Raw genomic sequence first — 21177 nt, 5'->3', positions numbered from 1 at the left:
TTTTGAGTATGGGTCACCATACTTGGCTGAATGTCACGTCACTTCACTTTGAATGTTTAAACACCCTAATGATAGATTGGTTTCTTACAAACATGCATCTGTACACTTTATAAGAAATTAATTGATGGACTGGAGGTATGTTGATTACTTGTGGTTTGTGATGGTGTTTTTATCAGCCGTTTGGACTCTCATTCTAACGGCATCCATTCACTGTAGAGGAATCACTGGTGAGCAAGTGATGTAGCGCTACATTTTTCCAAATCTATTTAAATGAAGAAACAAACTCATCTACATCTTGGATGGTCTGTGGGTGAGAACATTTCCAGAAAATGTTTTTTTTTGTTGTTGAACTATTCCTCTAACTGTAATAACCCGAAAGTGAGCTGCAGTTAATCTTATTTTAAACTCAGATCATCAGGATTGTGATTTTTTATTTTTTTTTTATTTATTTTTTTATATATATAAATACGTATTATTTTTTTAAATGTCATTCTTGTTATTCTCGTCTTGTTCACAGGCATAGTCTAAAGAGCTGATGCACCATCATTCTTCAGACACTAGAGGCTGCTGTCTTCTTTTTCTCCCAAAGAGAGCTGCATCCTGAACAAACGTTTTTGTTGTTTTGTTGACATGAGTTTTATGATTAATGACATATGACACGCTTGCTAAATATTCTATGTGGCATAAAGCTCACAGATCATAAACCTTTCAGCACACAGAGTCTGGGGACTCTGTAACCCTGAACTCTCTGCCCAGAATAGCTGGGCATTTTAACAAATTACCGACATACCAGCTGTGCGACCGAAATCTAAACAATACTTGCAATTTTTAGACATGAACGTAGATCATTAAATCTGTCAAGATATAAAACATGTATTTTATTATTATTATTATTATTTTATTTTTATTTTTTTACGAGACCACAAGCTCTCCAGTATCTTAAAGTAAAACCCTGTGTTACGTTGTTAGTTTTATAATCTTGCCATTTAGTACAAAAAGTAAAAAGAAAATGCAAGCTGTGCTGTAAAGCATGCAGAACTACGGAGAGGAAACTAGTTTCTCACGACCATGTTTCATCACATTCATGTGTCTAGCTTTGAAGGCGGTGCTAGTTCATTCCTCCCCTCAGTGGGATGAAATCACAAGCTTGTGATGAAGAAAAAATGCATATATATATAAAAAAAAACAAAAAAAAACATGGAAAATAGGTTTGTCTACATAAGGATTGACTTATAATTATCCACACAGCTGGCCTGCCTGGCCGCAGGGTGAGTTTTCTATAAGATCATATTTTATTACAGCATATCTAATCATGAACCTGTATTTATTATTCTTTTTTATTTTAACAAAATAATCATCATATTAACGGAGATCATCATTCAGAAAGGTGAATACTTGTTGAATCTGAAGCTTATACAAAGTGAAAAAGAAGAGTCGATGTTGTTTAAGTGTATTTTGTATTTTCATACTGTATATTTACACATTTCTAGATCTCATATGAAACGGGCCTATAGTATAATCTCATTGCACCTCTGCTTATACTAATAACACCAAGTAGCCAGATTACACGAGTGTGTCATGTGCCAGACCCCTGTAAGTGGAATGTAATAATGAGCTCCTGGCTCTCTTACATGTTTCTTGACCTCCGACACATATATGATTCAGAAACATTATTCTGCTGAATGGCAGACATGCAAAGAATCTGAGCCTTCAGTGTTGTCAAGATAAGAACGAATGGATGAATTATCTTTTACTTTTTGTTTAAGGTATAGTTACATTTCTGGTTCCTCCTTTACCAGGACCGGATCAGTGCATGGACGTCTTTACGCTGTTAAAACAATGCTGTGTAACTGAATTTGAAGGTCCTGCTAACAATTCACTTCATTCTCCTCTCCTTCAGCCATGGGGGTGGAGTATTGCTGTAACCCTGTCTTTGCACACACACACATAAAGAAAAATGTATGCTAAAACCAATCAGGCAGGTGGAAAAAGGCAAATCTTCCAACTACAAGTCAAATGAATACGGTTGATATAAAGATCACTTCAAAAAGTGAAAGAAAAGGGGGCATTATTCCCAAAAAGCCATTATAAAGCCAATCTAATCTAGTAAAATATGCACCCAATGTGAGGGGGAAGGGAGAAGAGAGGAGAGGAGAGGAGAAGAGAGGGAGGGTATATGGATTGTGGGCAGTGGGCAAGAGGGACTGTGATAACGACAGATGTCTCACAAACCGTGGGTTTAACAGGAGGACTGAAAAGAGAAAAAACGCCCAGTCGCAGATCGGACCTCAGGGAGAGAGTACTGCCTCGAACTGATTCACATTACAGGAGAAAAGAAAGTGTATTCAACGCACTCTTACTCACGGATTAACACAGAAACAGATAAAAAGGTTAGTGAAATGTTAGTCGCGATTTTATAGTGACTGTTTGAATAACGGGGAAAACCAAAGCGTTTTACCGGGGCTGGAGAAATAATTGAACGCTGACTGCACGAGCAGTTCTTTGTTCTCGTTATTTTCATGTCACTCGTGAAAACTAAAAAGGTACAACAAAAGCATCCCATATCTATATTATTCATTAACTGAACGTGAAAAAAAAAGTATTTCCCCGAATGACACTTTACAAATGTCACGTTTATAGTCTTTGTGAGTTTAATGTTGTAATGGGAATCTGTGGCTGATCTAAATGCAGCTATACCGAGGTTAAACATGTGTTAAAGTAAAAATAAGTAAAATATAAAAGCATTCGTTCATTTCAGGTCATTTATTCTCTTTTTAATGAAACCGGGTTACAGGCAGCTTTTATTCTGTTAAAGCTTGAACCCCTTAATTTCGATTTTCCTTTTACGTTTCTCTATTGAAAGCATTGTTTGACGAAATAAGCTAGGCAAAAAAAAAAAATAATAATAATTTGCGCTAAAAAATAATTGTTATTCAACCGTTAGGAGTGAGCTGGTCGAGATGAGGAAAGGGGTGGCGCGGTGGGAGGGGGTCTTGGGTGTTGGATGTGTGTTAAAAAATATATATACAATTGTGTGTGTGCGCGTGCACGCTAGAAGTATGTTAACACATTAAGACATAAAATAGGCTATATTTTTGTTTTCATAAAATATGATGAAAAAATATATATATAAAAGATATTGTAACCTGCTGCCAGACATGGGATAGCCTACTTCTACTATTCCTTTAATTAGTCTTCAAGGACATCACTTTCAGACAATCATTAGTCTACTGCAAATTTCTTTACTCCATTATATTAATGAGTTACTTCATCAAGCAAGATTTACAGGAATAATGGAGGCTGTGAAGTCTACTGGCTTACAGTGCTGTGACAGGCTGTAATAAAAATTTAAGTAACGCTGATATAGAAAGCACATGTTAGGTGGACTCAACTGCAGTTTGGACTGGGACATGACTGTGTATCCGGTCTTTGTTTGCCCCAGTGCAGCACTATGGACAGCTCCCATCATGCTGCAGCTTAAAGGGTATTGACACCAACAAACCATTTAATCTACCTTATGCGTCCATAATTCCACATATATTTGAAACTAATTCAAATTCCAGTTTACAAATTAGGTTCCTTGCCATTTACAAGAAAAATGTTTTGGTAATAGGAAAAATTGTTGTATAATAAAAGCTTCTATTGGCTTAAGATTTATTATTTGTTACTATTGATTTAAGTAGCAACAGTAGCAAATGTCTAATCAGTCTTTCCCATGAATAATATCTTTACACCTCCCCAAACCAAGCTGCTTTACTAACCAGAACAAGCCATAAAAAAAAAAGTGTTAAGAGAAGTGAATAACGTTTATACATATTTTTTTATTGATTGTAGTGAAACTGTGTACAGATTGAGAATAATGAAAAAAAGCAGATATAATATAATACTTGACATAACTAGACCTGCTGGTTTTTAAGATAGACTAGGTTTTATCTGTTTTCTGAGGATTCAGGAAGTGCTGTGTTTCGCTTCCAAATCCTTCCAAACCCCCATTTTATACAATCTTTGTATGTTACCTCAATGTAAGACTGGGTTCTTGAATAAAATTTTTACAAGTTTAAAAATAATAATGTGACATTCACATCAAGTCACTGTGTGTCCTTAAGCCACGTCCTCCTCCATAACAAAGTTGGACTGCATTCAAAGTCCTTGGCAGAGATTGCATTGGGTTGAAATGATTGAGTGAGCGCCCTTTAAAAAGGAGAAACTGGATGGGCCATGTGTGCAATTTTACATTTTACAACCTCATATCCATAATGAGGTGCTAAGAATATTGGTTATTTTTCAGTGGAGTTTTTAGAACAACCTTTTCCATAATGTAGCCCGAACAGAATGGTACTAGCAAGGTCATGGGTTTGATTCCCAGTGAATTTCTGAACTGATAAAAATGTGTAATGAATGAATGCAATGGATACTGCTAAAGTGCAGTGGTGTTTGTAGATTATATGAGATATTCTTCTGTTCCCACAGAACATCATGGGAGGCAAGCTAAGCAAACGGAAAAAGGGATACGATGTCAATGACCCTAAGGAGAAGAAAGAGGAGAGTGTTGGGGCAGCAGTTGAACCAGCTGAGAAAAAGGCAGGGACCCCTGTGACTGAGTCGGAAGCTGCACCTCAGGAGGCTGCTGCAGTAAGTGCAGCTCCACCAGTGGTAGAGTCTGAGGCACCAGCAGAGAAGTGTGCCTCTCATTCAGCAGCACAACCAGAGGTGAAGATGGATGATGCCGCACCAGAAAAACCAGTGGCTAAAACAGAGGCATCTACAGCTGCACCCAAGGAACCAGAAAGTGCTCCAGAGAAACCAGCAGCTGTACCAGAGTCACAAGCAGCAGAGGTACCAGCATCTGCATCAGAGGCAACAGCAGTAGAGGCAACAGCTGCTACACAAGAAGAACCAGCAGCAGAGGTACCAGCAGCTGCATCAGAGGCAACAGCAGTAGAGGCAACAGGTGCTACACAAGATAAACCAGCAGCTGCACCAGAGGCAACAGCTGCTACACATGAGGAACCAGTAGCAGAGTCAACAGCAGCTGCATCAGAGGCAACAGCTGCTACACAAGAGGAACCAGCAGCAGAGGTACCAGCAGCAGAGGAACCAGCAGCAGAGGAACCAGCAGCAGAGGAACCAGCAGCAGAGGAACCAGCAGCAGAGGAACCAGCAGCAGAGGTACCAGCAGCAGAGGTACCAGCAGCTGCATCCGAGGCAACAGCTGCTACACAAGAGGAACCAGCAGCAGAGGTACCAGAAGCTGCATCAGAGGCAACATCTGCTACACAAGAGGAACCAGCAGCTGCATTAGAGATACCAGCAGTGGCACCAGAGGTATCAGCAGCCAAGGAACTTGCAGATGCACCAGAAGCATCAGCAGCCGAGGACCCTTCAGCTACACCTGAGGAACCAGTGACAAAAGAACCTGCAGCTGCACCAGTAGTAGAGGAATGTGCAGCTGCACCTAAGGCACCAGTGACAGCGAACCCTGTGGCTGCAACAGAAAAACCAGCCGCTGCGCCAGAGATACCTGTGACAGAGGAACTAGGATCTGAGCCACCTGCAGCTGCACCTGAGGAACATGCAACTGTCCCAGAGGCTGAGGATTCTGCAGTTGCACTCAAGGATCCTGCACCTGTGCTAGAAGAGCCTGTATTGTCACCTAAACTTGAAGCTTTGCCAGTGGAACCTGTCACAGAGAAAGCAGTGGAGAAAGTGGTTGAGGAGGCTGAAAATACCAGTGAATTGTCCACCGAAATTACAGACACCACTGAGGTTACACCAGAACCAGAGACTGTTACTGAGGCAGCAGCTCCAGAGCCAGTCGCCATGTCTGCCCCAGTGTTTGAACCGGTCTCCAAGGAATTGAGTTCAGAGGTTGAGATGACTGTGCCTTCGCCAGAGGAACCCACACCAGTCACAGAGCCTGAATCTGAAACTGCTCCACCCCCTGAGGTTACACTAACACAAGCAAGTCCTGAGCCATCCCCAGAGGAGCCAACACAACCCGAGCCTATGGCAGAACAAAAGAGTGCAGATGAGTCCATTCCTGCAATCGTCATCTTAGAATCAACCTCAACCAATGAGCTATGCCTTGAGGAACCTGCCTCAACTGTCACAGATCTGAAGCTGAATAATGGAGACTGTGAGAGTGCTGGGTCAGCAGAGGAATCTGTGTTGACTCTCCCTGAGGTAAATGGAGAATGCCATGAGCAAGCATCAGACATAGCCCCTACGGAGGTCTTTGAGTCCCCAGTTGAGGCATGTATAAATGGTGTGAAGGACAAAGAACCCCCTCAAGAGCTAAGTGACTGTGAACTGAAAAAGGAGTTGAGTTTGGGTGCTGACTTTCAGGGTCCAGCTCCAATTGGCGACATGGTAGAAGTGCCACAGTGAGTCAGCTGAGCTGTCGACCTCATTTGAGAAAACACCTTCAAATGTGAATTCCATATTGATGCAAACAAAAAAGTGAAACAATCGCCTGACAACACAGGCTTTTTGAAAAATAAATGTGAAAAATGCCTGTTGGTTCTCTCAGGCAAAAGAATTTCTGGTTAACCAAAAAAATAAATACAACCACCCAAGAGCTAAGAGTGTGAGAAACAAAGAATGAAACAGTGTGGGGAAAAGCCTTAAAGGAAATGGGAGGGAGAGACTGAGAGAGCGAGAGACAGAGAAAAAGAGAGCGCATGGTCTTTGAAGTCTTTGTGGTCGGTGTCCTGCTGTCATTGCAGAGGGTGAGCTTACAGGCTTGGTTGAATATGTAAGCCACAGAAATGATGATTAGACGTGAACAGAATTAGAAAAAAGTACATTAAGATGGCAGAACAGAAATGCTGGACAGTAACAATGGTAAAAATGAATGAACAGAATCAAATTTTGTGTGTGAGACTGATCCATATTGAAATGGTTCATTGGATTAGCATTTAATAGTACCTAATCTAATTTAGACCACATTTCTGTAAACTGAGATTTGAGGATGAAGCATTTTGAACTTTTCATGTTGGTATAATCAGTGGGGAATGTTCATTTCAACTTAATGGCTTGGAAAATAAAATAAAACACTGTTATACCTTAAAAATGGTTATTTATTTATTTTTATTTTTTTGCGCTGTTGCACTAAGTGGAGGCAAGTGTGGAAAGGTTTTTTTTTGTTTTTGTTTTTTTACTTAAAAGAGTATTTCAAATAAGTGTATGATACAGACCCATTTAGTTTCAATGCAAGTGCTTAGCATGTTGGCTCTGAATTAATATAAGAATACTGTAATCTGGGTTAGCAACAGTTACATTCAAGGCCTGTTTTTAGCCATTTTGTGTGATAGTAGAGAACCAACTTGCAGGTCACCAAATTTACGAGTCATTGACTTTGTAAATTTGTTCTGTGGCGCTGGGCATCAGACATGTTGTTTTAAGTAACATGGAACATGGCCATGAATGCAAATGTCTGTTCAAAGGCTTAACTCAGAAATCAGGTTGTGATAGAACAGGGGAAAGAATTTTAAATTCTTCACAGGGGGGAAAGAGGTTCCAGGATAACAAGAGGGTGATGTTGTTCAATACAGCAGACTGCAGTGGGGAAACAGGACTGGGGAAGGTCTCTTGCTAGAAAGGAAGAGCTCTGAAACAGTGTAGCGGGGGAGAGATTGGCCATGAAAAAAAAAAAGATAATGCCTTCAGACATTTTTACACATACACATATACTTACATAACCCAGAAAGGACACATCTACGAATTAGAAACATGGAACACAAAGATCTCAATAACCTCAAAAAACAAATACCTCAAACATGCTCCTCTCACATACTCTCTAAAAGAAAAGAAAATATCTGAAGGTACCCAAGTACCCTCCACTTGCACCATAATGAGCTCCTCCACATACCAAGCCTGAATTCTTGGGTTTCTTTAAAAAAAAAAAAACTACGCATACAGATTTATAAAAGGAATGTTCTCTTAAGCTGGGGCGGTTTGTGAACCACTTTCTATATACTGCTATTTAAATATTATACAGTAGCATTACACATTTAAAGGGCTATAGTATCCCCCAAATGAAAATCATTTTGTAATTGAGGCTACTCATCCTCTTGTCGATCAAAGATATTTTGAGAAAAACTTTTCAGTAGTTTTCCAGAATTGTTGTTGTTGAAAGTGAAAAAGGTCTTGATATCTTGCGCTATACGGTCTAATTTAAGGGGAGAGGTCCAGTGTAAAGAATGTTCTATACAAGGTATCCAGTTTCATCCCATCTTGTGACTGGGGAGCAAGTTTCCTTCCTTCCTTCAGCGCTCTCTCTCTCTCTCTCTCTCTCTTTCTTGCTCCCTTTCCTCTCGTGTTCTTCCTCTCTTTTCCTTAGCTTTCATGCACAACAGATGAGAGGCCCTGCTTGCATCTTGATTTAAAGGCTCTCTACACAGTGCATAGTTGTGCAGCCGCAGCTGCAGTGCTTGAATACACCAGCACTATGTGTTCTATACTGGTGCCTTGGCACAAACTCAACGTGCTTTCCTGTCTCTTTATACTCATGAAGACATTTGATCATCCACTTTCACTCCCCTTAATATAAAATCCCCTTCCTTGTATAAAACATTCCAAAGAATGGTATAGATCAAATCTGGCACATGTAATAAAAGTTTTAGGTTATTTCAACATTATTTGATGCCTGCATTTACAGAAAGTCACCCTATTCAGATCTCTTTTAAATGCATATTTTTTTTAATGATTCAACTGTGTATGTCTTGATTGTTTGTGTTGATCTGGTCACACTGGTTTTGAGGTTGTGATCAGGGAGATCACAATACTGCAACACCAAATATGTACTTACATTTTAATATATTTGTTTATTATTATTATTTACATTTTTTTTATTAATTTTGTCTGTTGTTAAATTTTTGCAATGTAATTCTGGTGGAAATGCCCATTACAATGATTTGAGCTATGATAAAATTGTGAAAGGGAGGAAGAAAAATAGAAAGAAAAATGCAAACAAAAGTCAGTATCCAGAAGTTGACAAAAATGTGTGGTTTCTTAGTAAATCCATATCACATGACCACAAATAGGCTCGTTGATCCTTACAGAAAGTCAGCGATTGACTGTGGTCCAGGTCACGAGACTATTGCAGCAGTGTACATTGGAGAAAATGACTAATTGTCTTACACAAGGGACTTCAGTTCTTGAAAGAACAGTGTTTAAAAAAAAATACTGAAAAACTCCAAGGGGGATTCCCTTTGTTTTTACTACTCCTCTCTTCTCACTCCTTTTGTGATTCATGGCCTGGCAATGCTCTGCCCATCTGTGCAGCTGCTCTTTAAGGCTGTCATTATGCTGGTCTGCAGAAGGCTTTCAGCCTGAGTTCAGTCATACTTACAGCCAGTATTGATCCACGAGTTAGTTTAATGGCCACCGAGAGGTCTGGGTCTGCCTCCTTACCCTTTCCCCTCTATTGTGAGAGACCAGGCCTGCTGTTTTTTCAAGCTTTGCAGCACACTTTTGTAACAGACCCAGCTAATTGCACATTTGAGAGGTGAGGAAAGGCAAGACAGTGCAAGAGTGGGGGTTCTGCATGTGTGTGAGCTGGTGACAGCCCCAGCATGGAGTCTCTATGGGGGAAGATGTGTCTTTGTCGTGCTACCCAACCCCCTTCCTCTCGTCTTTCTCCCCTCAGCCAACAGGGGAGAGAGTATTTTATACCCTGACACTTAATCTTTCTAAACCATTAAACAGAGGAAGAAGTAAAAATAATCCATGTGCTAAACAAAGCTCATTTTCCCCTGAACAGCACAGTGATCCAAACTGATTGTGTTTGATGTTACGCTCCTCTTTGAAGGCATTATAGAAAGTAAAATCAACAATCTAGGCAGTGGTTATAAGGTAATATGGCAAACTTTTGGTGGGGATACAGACATGATGATTGCCCTCAGGTCCATGACACATTGAATTTAGTTTTTACTCTCCCAGCGTCCGTCCTCCCAAGTTTCTTTCAGGACGTCCAACAACCCTCGGGGCTGGTGTCAGTAATGAAGCTCGAAGGGGGAAAACCCTGTGGAGACATGGGGGACGTCGCGCACAGTGAATAAGAGGGGTTCCAGCCATCTGTCCCAATTTTTCGCGTCATCTTGTACGAATTTACAAATCATCGTTTTCAAGATGCGATTAAAGCGTTCGACCAGACCGTCCGTTTGTGGGTGATAGACGCTGGTACGTACCGCTTTAATGCCCAATAATTCATACAATTCGCGTAACGTGTGTGACATAAACGTGGTGCCCTGGTCCGTGAGAATCTCTTGTGGGATTCCCACGTGGGAGATTAAATGAAACAGGGTGTCCGCCACACTCTTTGCCGAGATGTTGCGGAGCGCCACTGCTTCGTAATATCAGGTTGCGTAATCGACTATGACTAGCGCAAACCAATGTCCGCGTACCGATCGCTCTAATGGCCCGATGAGGTCCATCCCAATTCGTTCAAAGGAGACCTGCACTAGAGGAAGAGGGTGCAACGGCGCTTTTGGGGTGGCCGGTGGGTTTACCAACTGGCATTCAAGACACGATGCACACCATCTACGCACATTCTCGTGAATGCCCGGCCAAAAAAAAAAAAGGGTCATTAGGCGATTTAGTGTCGCTGTCATTCCCAAATGCCCTGCCATAGGGTTACAATGCGCCGCCTGGAAAAGCATTTCCCGACGGCTCCGAGGTACTAACAACTGGGTTGTATCCTCCTTTGTTTGAGTGTCATGGGTCACTCCATACAACCGGTCTTTGATAATGGCAAAATATGGATAAGAGAGCGCACAGTCAGGATGGAGGACCTGTCCATCTATGGCCCGGACCTGTTGGAACGCATGTTTGAGGGTTTCATCCTGGGACTGTTCCAGGGGAAAGTCATCGCAACTGGAAAGGGTCAGCCTCGCCAAGCCGCTCAGTTCCCCTGAGACCGTCCCACTGGGTCCTGGCACAGATTCTCCCACCTGAGCAAACGCTCCCCTGTCCTGCCGATTATTATTCCCAGAGGCACCCACTGTTAAACACCACAGTAATTGTTCGAATCCTGGCTAATTGGTCCCTAAAATTAGTGGGTGCCGGAGGCGCGGACTAACGGCCACCTCTACATAATGTTTTTGACCCCTAAATTTGATAGCTATGGCCTTTACGGGGTATTCCACGATATCCCTGTGCACACACCTCACTTTAACCATGTGGCCCATATCCAATGCCCCCGATTGTATAAGGCTTTGATGAATGGAGGTCTGGTTACAACCTGAATCCACCAAAGCCCGATGGCTACCCCCCTTTATACTCACTGGTATTTGGTACAACCCGGCTTGATTGGGGGCAGCCTGCGGGTCGTCCGGGATCCGGACCAACGTCCCCACCTCCATCAGCGGGCACCTATCCACGAAATGGCCCAGATCCCCGCAACGCCAACAGGCCGGCCCAGGCCTCCCCGCCGCCCTAGTGGCCGGAAGTGGGTCCAGTGTTTGGGGTGGGGAAGCAACAGGAGGTTCCTCGCCCCCCTCCCAGCAAACCGACTCCTGGGGAAAGGAACGGGTTTTGGGGAAGGGGACAAGAGTGAGGTAGGGGAAGAGAGAGAGAGAGAGAGACAAATGGAAGGGGTTCGCCGACCCCGGAACATGCCGCCAGCTGATCCTCCGCCAAGACAAAGGGCCAGCCTGCTTCGGTCAATTCCAATGACCAGAAGCGCTGACGGTGCTGTTCGGGGCTAAAGCCGACCCTCTGGAGTATAGCTCATCTCAGATCGGCATACACCAGGAATTTCGGGACGGGCAGTTGTTGCGCTGCTTTCTGGGCCTCCCTTGACAGCAGCAGGATGATGCGGACTGGCCAGCTGTCCAATGGCCACCCACATGCCTTTCGAACAGGTCTAGGAACGCCTCCGGATCATCCGTGGGTCCCATCTTCGTCAGAGGCATGGGAGAGCGGCTGGGGCTGCACTAGGGGAAGTCGGGCTCACCCGAACCCCCCCGTCCAGCAAGCTCAGGAACAGCTCGCGGTCCTCCTGCTGGGCCTGCATCATAGCCTGGAATCAGCGGTCGTGGTCGGCCCGCAGGTCCAGCAGGGCTTGATGTTGCTCCTGATGCAGGCCCGTGAGCGACGTGATGATGTCCGCAAATGGCGAACCCAATGGGCCTGACGGGGTCTGCATGGCGGTGTGTTTCTCCTTCCTTCCCGAGTTGCGGCACCAGTGTAATACAGTTCACGTTCTCTTTGTGGGTGAAGGAAGGAGACCAGGGTCGGCGTACTGAGAGTCGAGGAAGATTTATTATTTCTCAAACACAAAAACAAAATCATAAAACAAAGTCGCGTCACATGCGCAACACATTAACTCGCCGCTAAGGATTCACTCACGTGCTGCAACGTTCCGGCTGCTGCTGCGTCCTTCCCCGAATCCTCAGGTCTCTCACTCTCTGCCGATCCTCGGGCGGCTTAAATAGCGTTTCCCCACGCCAATCAATATAACGAGAACCAGGTGTTACTTGTTTCTCACTTGAACCACTTACCACCGCTCGTCTCTTCGCTCTCTCTCCCGTCGCAGACCTCGCTGAGCCACACCTCCACCGCTGCACTTCACTGTGGACCTGGTTTCTTTTAGGGCAGTGGTCGCCCTTTTGTGGAGAAAAATTAATTTATTTTGGAGTTCATCAGTAGTAGAACAGGGCATCAGTTTATTTTCATGAATTTGTGTTACGTGGCGCCATATTCACAGCATCAGTGGGTCCCATTTGCTTTTGTCATGTCACGGTGCTTGTTTCTGTTGTAGAAACGTTGGCTGTTTCTCAGTATGCATTCTTTAGCGATCTTGCATCCTTGTGTTCTAGTTTTACGTCATCATTAACCCCTGAAGTTCAATTCCAATTCTCAAGTGTGTGTTCTCGCATCCTCCCGAGTTCATCCTTCCAAGGAAGCATAGCAAGACCAGTATCCACGAGAGCACAAATCTGTTCTTTGTGTTCTTTGAATTTAGAAAAAACTGTTGTTTTGGTATTTGTGAATCTTAAGTAGGCATATATTCATCATCTGCTTTTACGTACCTGGTACTGGCAGTACACTGTAAAAAGTAATAAGTTGACTTTACTTAGAAAAGCTGTGGAAACTGATTGCCTCAAAATTCTCAAGTAAATTAGGTCATAATTTTTTAGTTGATACTACTCTCTACTACTTTGTAGAGTTAACTTGTGTATTTGTAGAGGGTACCATAAAACTTGAGTACAAGTAACTCAAATTCAAAAGTTTAGGTAACTTACAGATTTAAGTTGAGATTTGTAAGCAGAACTTAAACAAAACAGTTCTTCTAACATGTCGGCTTGTTCATTTTACTAGACGAATGTGTGGAAACTGATTGCCTTAAATTTCTCAAGCAAGTTGTACTCAAAATTCTAAGTTGAGAATGCAAAGACAGACAACAGATTTGGCACAACACTAGAACACTTTATTTGCTCTATAAAACAGTATTCATTTTAAAACATTACTTAAGGCATGCCCGTCAACTGCCCGCCAGCAACATTTTAGAAAAAAAAAAGCACATACTGCACTCAAGAAATAAAAAGACAATTAAAAGGATGAATGTCTCTTTGTTTTTAACATCTTTACAAAGTGTTCAAAAGCAGAGCTTGCAAGTATGTTACAAGTTTAGTACAGAACACCTTCCTACTACAGTTCTCTTATATTAAAACTATTCTAAAACCAAACAAGTAAACTTGAAATTTTTCAAAACATCCTCTTAAATGTGGATTTTTATTTTTTCATTTTCAACAATTGAAAAAACTGAAGTATCTGTAAAACAGTACTGAACAATTTCTTTAGTTTTCTTAAAGACAGCTTCTATTCACTCAAACTAGCATCATGGCTATGATCTATTACTGCATCAGGCGATTTTTCAGTGATTGGATTTTAGGTTTGAGTGACTTGTGGCCAAGGGACAAAATCACTCTTTGTATGAAGTCGAATGTGCATTTCAGTGCTGCAGGATACTCTAAGTTTAGAGCATAAATTAGTCCAAAGAGCAGACACGTTGCTTGTGGAAGATTTTCAAGATCATCCACAACCACTGTACCTTCCAAAATGATTGCCGTTGTTGTGGCACCAAGATGCAGGGAGTAGGGTACAGTTGCAGAGTCCTCTGGAATCACTGTCAGAATACCGATTTCAACGTCCGACATGTCTTCATTGTCATCACAGTCCTAAAAATGGGAAAACATAACAAAAATTAGGTCAAAGAAAGCCACAAAACATCTTTTAAAGGCAAAGTTCACCCCAAAATGAAAATTGTCTCATTTACTCACCCTCAAGTTGTTCTAAACCTGCATGAGTTTCTTTCTTCTGTTGAACTGAAAAGAAGATATTTTGATGAATGTTGGTAAACAGACAGTTGAGAGTAGACATTGACTTCCATAATAGGAAAAATACTATGGAAGTCAATTAAATTCTACTCTCAACTGTTTGATTACTGACATTCTTCGAAATATCTTTTGTGTTCAGCTAGAAGAAAGAAACTCATACAGGTTTGGAACAACATAAGGGTAAGTAAATGACAATTTTTTCTGCGGTGAACTATCCCTTTAAGAGCACATACTCTCATTAAAATGTAAAACTAAACTTATAACATGGTATTTCTAAATGTAAAGGCCTTTTCAAACAGGACACAGGAGTGGATGCAGGGGGGAATACATACATCAAACAGCTGCATGAAAAGACAAACTAAAGGCCAGCTATATTAATTAAAACTATCAAAATAATCTATTGTCTTTCTTAGAAATGTTTTTTTTATTCATTTATGCAATATAAAATCTTCTTATACTGTCTTTTTCCCTAATTTTTTTTATTTATCTTTCACTTTCTTTTCTCTATCCCTTTCCTTGTTTCAGTATCCTCACTGTTTTTCTTGCCTTCATAACTCTTCTTTCTAGATATCAAAACTGTTTGAAGAACAGTTTGCCTGTTAAATAAGAATCATCAGAGAAGAAAATACTTACAAAACATGTCTTGTAAAAATCGGAGGGGTCCTCTCCGAGGAGGAGTGGTAGGCCTTGAAGAACGGCTGTTCGTCCCGCATTGATGTTCGATTTCTGCAAAGTTATAAAAATGTATCTTGAATAGCGCTTACACAACACAGAGCAAAAAACAACAGCAAAAGCAACATTTGTTTTGCTTTCGAAAAAGAATTGTAATAAGTCGAGGAGCTTACGTCATTTTCAATCTGCTGCAGAATCTTCTTAAGTTTGGAACCAATGTCTCCACCTTTAGCCCTGAAGATATCGATGAAACGTGGAGTAAATCTGTCCAGTTCTTGAAAGAATTCAGCTTGCAGGTTTTTGCCAGATATACGATTAAACTCTGCCATGATCTAAAAAAAAAAAAAGAAGTAGGACAAACTGACATTAAGCAATCACTTTTCACTGAAATGTCCAAGTATGAATTAACACCAAAACTGGTTAATGATAAATTTGCTTTGAAAATGTTCAAGATGAAATGACATAGGAAAACAATTAAGACTCACCTGACTCTGTGTGAAGAGGGCTGGCCACCTTTCCACTGTATTCTTCACAGCAGGCTCCTTCTCTATCAATTCCTTTCTACGCAAGGCAAATGTAGAATTCATGTTCCGGGCTATCAGTGCAACGTTAAGACGACGTTTCTTCATTTCTTCCACCATCTCTTTCCTTTTGGACTCCATGCTGGCTTCATCTTCACCATCAGGGAAGTTCGGTAGAAAATTGATTTCAAACCTCTTGGGTCTTTTGATGTTTCTCTGAGGCTGCAGTCCTCTTCTTTTCCCACCATTTATGGATACCTCCAAGCATCCAGCTCGACGCAGTTTTGAGCGGTAATTGCCCATTTTCCACCTAAGGCTATCATACCACCCATTCCACCCCTTAGATGAGCCAGGCTGGGTAAGGCAAGGGTGTTTTTGTATCAAAGCAGTAGCAACAGCCTCGAAGTCTTCCTTATCTGGATAAGCTTTGTAACTGTATATAGTTTCTGAGAGTTTTTCGAGAATCTCATGCTTAAGCTCTCCTGACAATTGTAGGTATGTTTGATCTCGCATGTACTGTAGATTTCCCTGACGTAATCTATACTCAACGTCAACAGGAAAAGTAGGGATCTCGAAAGTTTCTGGCCATGCAGTCCGTAGACAATGGCGTGGATGATCAGAAGCCACAGATAGGACTTCAGTGTCAGCTGTGCTAGGGGTTGGTGACGTCACAAGGGAGACAATCTTCAGTGTAAGCTTATCTGGCAAGTCAGCAATGTTGGTAAGATTCACGAGGGAATTGTTGAAGTCTGGATCCTCAAACTGAAGTGCGAACTTGTACTGAAGTCCCAGCTTTTCTTCAAGTTGTTCCAACAGTGAGTCAACTGTCTGTGGTTTCACAGGAAGTACAATTTTTCGGATGTCGTTGTCACAAATTATAACTCGGAGTACAGTTGTTGTCTCCATACTTGGTCTCTCTACAAAGGTTAAAGAATTGAGTTAGTTTTCTTAAAGGGACTGCTCACCCCAATTTCATCATTCTAAACCCATCCTTTGCAAAAATATGATTCAAAAAGTTTCACTCATCCTTGTTTAAAATGTAATGTACACAGAGGCATTCATAATTTCATGTGACTTGTGCAATACAGTTCAAGCATTTAAGGCATAAATGGTTGGGTTTGTTGAGAAATGAACTTCAATATATAATCCATTTAACTGTATATATCCTGTGTGTATGCTATACTGTGTGAAGGGTTGCTCATTTGCACAGGAGAATTTGTTCAAGATTGATATACAGTTTTTTTTCTTTCAAATTATTTATAAATCTTGAAAAAAACTGTGCAAAGGAGAAACCCTTCACACAGGACAGCATTTAAGCTAACCGCTACTCTCTCGAGTACATGCACGATGTGACAATTTAAAGAAAATAATAAATAACATTTCAGTTTGTTTCTCACCAAACCTATTGATCTACTATTTGAACACCTAGTTTAATGAAATTATGTATGCTTTTGTGTGCTCCTGAAGCTATGCCTGCGATCTTCTGACATAGACAAGAGCAGTCAGAAATCTTTTCAAAAATAATTTTTGTCTACAGAATAAGAATGAGACTAAATAATGATAATTTGCAGAATTTCTGAAGTCCCTTTAAAACCTGAATTGTCATTCATTCAGCATATGATATAATGTTTGAGCGTAACATAGGTCCTGCCCCGAAGTGTATAGGCTGGCAAAGGAAATGGGTCATTTAGATCCGAGGGTTTGGTAATTGACAGTGATAGCACAGGACTGCACAGTTCAAAAGAACGCAGGTGCTCAATGTACCAACATGTCAGATCTTTACACACAAACAGAACATCACTGTTGATGACAAGAATTTTGAAAATCTGTCTGAAATCAGGTAGGCCTGAGCAAGTACCAACAGATACAACCATATCTGGATTGTACTTGATTCCATCAATGCTCACAGATGATGCTGCGAGGACAGTGTTCTGAACTGCATATTTGTCTCTCAGGAATTCCTGAATGTTCTGAGGGAAAGTTGACATCAAAGTACCCATCATCTTATCTGTCTGTATGGGTGGCTTGAGAAAGGAGGGGGAGTCAATGTAGTAAGCCAGCAGTCTTTGATGGCGAACAGCCAAAGTTTGTGGAACATTTTTAAAGTTTTTGGTGTCACGGATTACCTGCTTGAACACTTTATGTTTTCCCTCAAATCGCATCGTCCACATATCTCTTAGTGGCCCATATGTTCTTATGAGCTGCGGATAGTGCTCAATATAGTGGTGTTTAGGGCGCAATTTGAAATGAGGAAAGACTGTTAAAAGCAAATGTCTGTGTTCCGAGATCTTTGCATCAAGAAAATCAAGAGAATCCTCAGTGAACTTGAATGCCAACGTCATTTCTAACATATCTTTCAGAAGCAACACAATTTCCCATGTTTTATCATTCTCAGGGATATCAAAGCCAACCATGAGGGGCAGAAGTCTAATAAGCGCCCAATTCTCATGTGCATTACCCCCAATGGTACCTTTTGAGGCAAATGTGCCTGGGATGATTTGAGGCTGATCAACTTTGTCTGAGAATTTGTAAGGAAACTGCTTGATAGCTTGATTCAGGGATTCAAGAGAGATTAATTTCCTTGAGACCAAATCATTAATGCACAAGGACATTTCAATAGGGATGACACCCTCCATAAGGTCATGCATTAGGTCAGGTGGAAAACCACCAACTGTGTGAAAATGTTCCAACCCTTCACTTAAAACACAGCCACCTTTTACACCATATTGCTTTACCAAACTCGCATCGTGTAACACTTCAGCCACATGCCTGTCATGCTCCTGCTTGGTTCTCAGTTCAAATGCTCCCGACCGGACCTCCTTCTCCTGGATTTCACTCCTCGTTGCCAAGCAGAACCGACAAGGGTGCTCAACAGTGAAACTCTCCTGTAGTCCTGCGAAAGAATGAGCACCTAGATTATCAGATGACACAAAAAGTACACTTCCTTTCACACATTCTCCTAACTGTTCAATGTATACACCATGCTTTTCAAGAGTTTCAAGGTCCTGAACAAGTGGTCGCAAGATGTCTGTGTAACCATGTTGTTTTACTGCAGTAGCTCTGCATAAAATTGCTAGCTGAATTGACTGAAGTAATGAACGATCTTTTGAGGGAAGATTAGCTAGAACCCAATAGAGAGCGAACAGTTTGTGTTTTTTTCTAGAAGTGCCAAGGGGATTGGCCAGCTCAAATTCATCAACATAAAGACCCAGAACAATCCTGAAGGTCTCAGTGTTGAAAAAGTCATTTTCTTGATAGTGGGTGCCATCTCGGTAAGTCTTGAATTCATTAACTGATCGATCATTGCAAAGGACCCTATTTAGAATGTCTGGCCTGTTTAGAATTTTCTGCAACATTTGCAGAATTGGCACATAAGAGACTGAGTGTGCATCAAGCTTGTATTCAATTGGCATGACAATCGGAAATTCCCTCTGAAAATATGATGCTCTTCTGCTTATTGTGGAAAGAGGCTCGCCATCTTTGGTCATTGTCAAGATTGGGTTACTTTCTTTTACTGCATTCACAATTTTTCTCACTAATGAATCACAGCCACTCAGTCCATGTTCAAGGAGAATTTGCTGAATTGCATGATAGACAAGGGGTTCTGAAAAAAGTAAAATTTGATTTATTTGTTGAATTATTTCCTGTGCAGCCGAATCAGAAACATGCAAAATTGCCTGCATTTTAAGAAATAGTGAGGCTAAATTGTGCTCCAATTGATGATGCAATTGATCAAGGTTTTCATTCTCTATATCATTTTCCTCCAAATGTTCATCTACAGGATCAGGGCTCAAAGGCTCTTCTTGTTGCACATTATCTACACTGTGAGAAGCAATGTGCAAGAGAACCTCAGATTTCAATTGTCTTTGATCATGTGCTCCATGATCTCTACATATATGTGAATTAAATGTAGAGTAGACATTGCTCTCAAAATTGCAATTGTTGTATGGACACTGCACTGTTTCATGATTTTTTAGATGCTGCCGTAAATGAGAAAAAAAAATTGACTTTGTGCAGGGCTCCTCAAAACTGCAAAGTGGGCAGTTAAATATCAAAGGGATGTTATCACATGGACTGGATTGGCTACCGTGTGCTTGATGTGAATGATTTTTTGTTAAGTGCACCTTTAGTGCATTAAATGATTTAAATGAACAAAGACAATCTGTGTAGAGACATGGAATCGGAGTACTTCTAGAGTAGCTTCCATGTTTTAATCTGTAGTGTTTCAACAGCGGAGCCCTCTTTTCACACGAAAACAAGCAGAACTTGCACGTCCACTGCATGAATTTAAGTCACAAAAATGAGCATACACAAAATAAAAAGACAAAATAAGGTAGTAATTGCTTGTTAGTTACGACATCTTAATTTATCGTGTTGTTAATTTCCATGTGAACGACACGTGAGCATCGAACGTTCTAGAAAATTGTTTCGTTAAGGCCGCACAGGTTTTTACATCTTAATAAACCCCGAACTTATTACCGATTAAAACAGCTTATAAACTGTAACGCTACATAAAAACAGTGTTCAGTAAAAAACGGTTTTTGCAAACTAGTAAAAGCCACTGGTCTCATTCAACATAAAACTACTTTAGTGTGCCTTTTCCTCTTACTGTACAATGAGCAAATTAAATTTGAGTTTTTATATGAAATGCATTAAGATTTATAAGTATTCATTCAAGAGAATACCTAACTTTACTGCCTCATCCCGAACACGAGCGTAAATTCTTCGTCAACGTCGTCTTCTTCAAACACGCACCATCCCATTGCGCATGCGCGAGACGAAAACGCTTTTAAGAAATTAAAGTAGACTAATAGAAGAGTTGTTTTGTCTTATGCTGAAACTTACCCAACGGCCAGTAACTATATCAAGCTCTGTTAATAAAAAAAATAGAATAGACTGTGAAACAGCAGCAGCTGATGGGCTTGCAAATAAGCTTTAATCTTCCCAGTTATTTTATGGCGTGAAGGAAAAAAGGTTCAGAATCTATAAATAAATGCATGCACACGCACACGTGTGTGTGTGTGTGTGTGTGTGTGTGTTTATACACAATACAATGACATCAAGGTTTATAAATGGTTGTTCAAGAGCATACCTAGTTTTGCTGCCTCATCCAGAACACGAGCTGAAGTTCTTCTTCTTCGTCGTCGTCGTCGTCTTAACACAAACCGTCCCATTGCGCATGCGCGATTCGAAAATGCATTTAAGAGATTAAAGTAGCTGATTAGAAGAGTAGTTTTGTCTTATGCTGAAACTTACCCAACGGCCAGTAACTATATCAAGCTCTATAAATAAAAATATAATAGACTGTGAAGCATTAGCAGCTGATGGGCTTGCAAATAAGCTTTAATCTTCCCAGTTATTTTATATAGTGTGAAGAAAAAAAAAGATTCAGAACCTATAAATAAATGCATACACACGCACACGTGTGTGTGTGTGTGTGTGTGTATGTATGTATGTATATATATATATATATATATATATATATATATATATATATATATAAATAATTGTAGGGCATTTACTAAAAAAATAATAATTTCATCATTCATCATTATTATTATTATTACTATGCAAATTCTGTGCTCCAGAAATTTGCAACAGCGTGAACATGCCTTTAGTACAATACACTTAACAATCATAAG

At 40.9% G+C, this 21177-nt stretch overlaps 3 protein-coding genes across 10 annotated transcripts; 1 reads left to right on the top strand and 2 right to left on the bottom strand.

Moving 5' to 3' along the window:
• Window positions 1-2182: 2182 nt before the first annotated feature.
• Window positions 2183-6492, top strand: LOC128016706 (uncharacterized). 6 transcript variants are annotated; one of them, XM_052601402.1, is made up of 4 exons: window positions 2184-2390; window positions 4471-4951; window positions 5051-5079; window positions 5155-6492. In XM_052601402.1, exons 2-4 carry the CDS (start codon window positions 4477-4479, stop codon window positions 6385-6387), a joined length of 1737 nt encoding a protein of 578 aa, XP_052457362.1. In that variant the 5' UTR covers window positions 2184-2390; window positions 4471-4476; the 3' UTR covers window positions 6388-6492. The 6 variants fall into 6 exon arrangements, with proteins under 6 accessions (XP_052457360.1, XP_052457359.1, XP_052457358.1 ...); XM_052601401.1 differs by having other exon boundaries at window positions 5140-6492; XM_052601400.1 differs by having other exon boundaries at window positions 2183-2390; window positions 5051-6492.
• A 6897-nt stretch (window positions 6493-13389) lies between these two features.
• Window positions 13390-15909, bottom strand: LOC128016705 (uncharacterized). The gene is made up of 4 exons (XM_052601395.1): window positions 15500-15909; window positions 15188-15346; window positions 14976-15068; window positions 13390-14183 (listed from the first exon to the last, which is right to left on the bottom strand). The coding sequence occupies exons 1-4, from the start codon at window positions 15836-15838 to the stop codon at window positions 13860-13862; spliced, it is 915 nt and encodes a 304-aa protein (XP_052457355.1). The 5' UTR covers window positions 15839-15909; the 3' UTR covers window positions 13390-13859.
• A 54-nt stretch (window positions 15910-15963) lies between these two features.
• LOC128016704 (uncharacterized) lies at window positions 15964-20902 on the bottom strand. 3 transcript variants are annotated; one of them, XR_008184260.1, is made up of 3 exons: window positions 20628-20902; window positions 18301-18428; window positions 15964-16448 (listed from the first exon to the last, which is right to left on the bottom strand). XR_008184260.1 is itself a non-coding variant. In XM_052601394.1 (2 exons), the coding sequence occupies exons 1-2, from the start codon at window positions 19216-19218 to the stop codon at window positions 16404-16406; spliced, it is 963 nt and encodes a 320-aa protein (XP_052457354.1). In that variant the 5' UTR covers window positions 19219-19549; the 3' UTR covers window positions 15964-16403. The 3 variants fall into 3 exon arrangements, 1 of the variants encoding a protein (XP_052457354.1); XR_008184259.1 differs by lacking the exon at window positions 20628-20902 and adding an exon at window positions 20221-20561; XM_052601394.1 differs by lacking the exon at window positions 20628-20902 and having other exon boundaries at window positions 18301-19549.
• Between the last annotated feature and the right edge of the window lie 275 nt (window positions 20903-21177).

This window comes from Carassius gibelio, chromosome A7, assembly GCF_023724105.1.
Source record: "Carassius gibelio isolate Cgi1373 ecotype wild population from Czech Republic chromosome A7, carGib1.2-hapl.c, whole genome shotgun sequence".
Taxonomy (NCBI): Eukaryota; Metazoa; Chordata; class Actinopteri; order Cypriniformes; family Cyprinidae; genus Carassius; species Carassius gibelio.
This window is presented reverse-complemented; position numbering and strand designations above follow the sequence as displayed.

Bases quoted from the DNA above. Each gene is read 5' to 3' on its own strand.
- LOC128016706 (XM_052601397.1), top strand. From the start codon at position 4,477: ATGGGAGGCAAGCTAAGCAAACGGAAAAAGGGATACGATGTCAATGAC.
- LOC128016705 (XM_052601395.1), bottom strand. From the start codon at position 15,838: ATGGGCAATTACCGCTCAAAACTGCGTCGAGCTGGATGCTTGGAGGTA. The intron at 15,069-15,187 runs GTAAGCTCCTCG...ATAACTTTGCAG, and splicing joins TGCAGCAGATTGAAAATGAC to AAATCGAACATCAATGCGGG. The intron at 14,184-14,975 runs GTAAGTATTTTC...TCCCATTTTTAG, and splicing joins ATTTTTACAAGACATGTTTT to GACTGTGATGACAATGAAGA.
- LOC128016704 (XM_052601394.1), bottom strand. From the start codon at position 19,218: ATGCAGGCAATTTTGCATGTTTCTGATTCGGCTGCACAGGAAATAATT. The intron at 16,449-18,300 runs GTGGCTGAAGTG...CTTTGTAGAGAG, and splicing joins AGCAGGAGCATGACAGGCAT to ACCAAGTATGGAGACAACAA.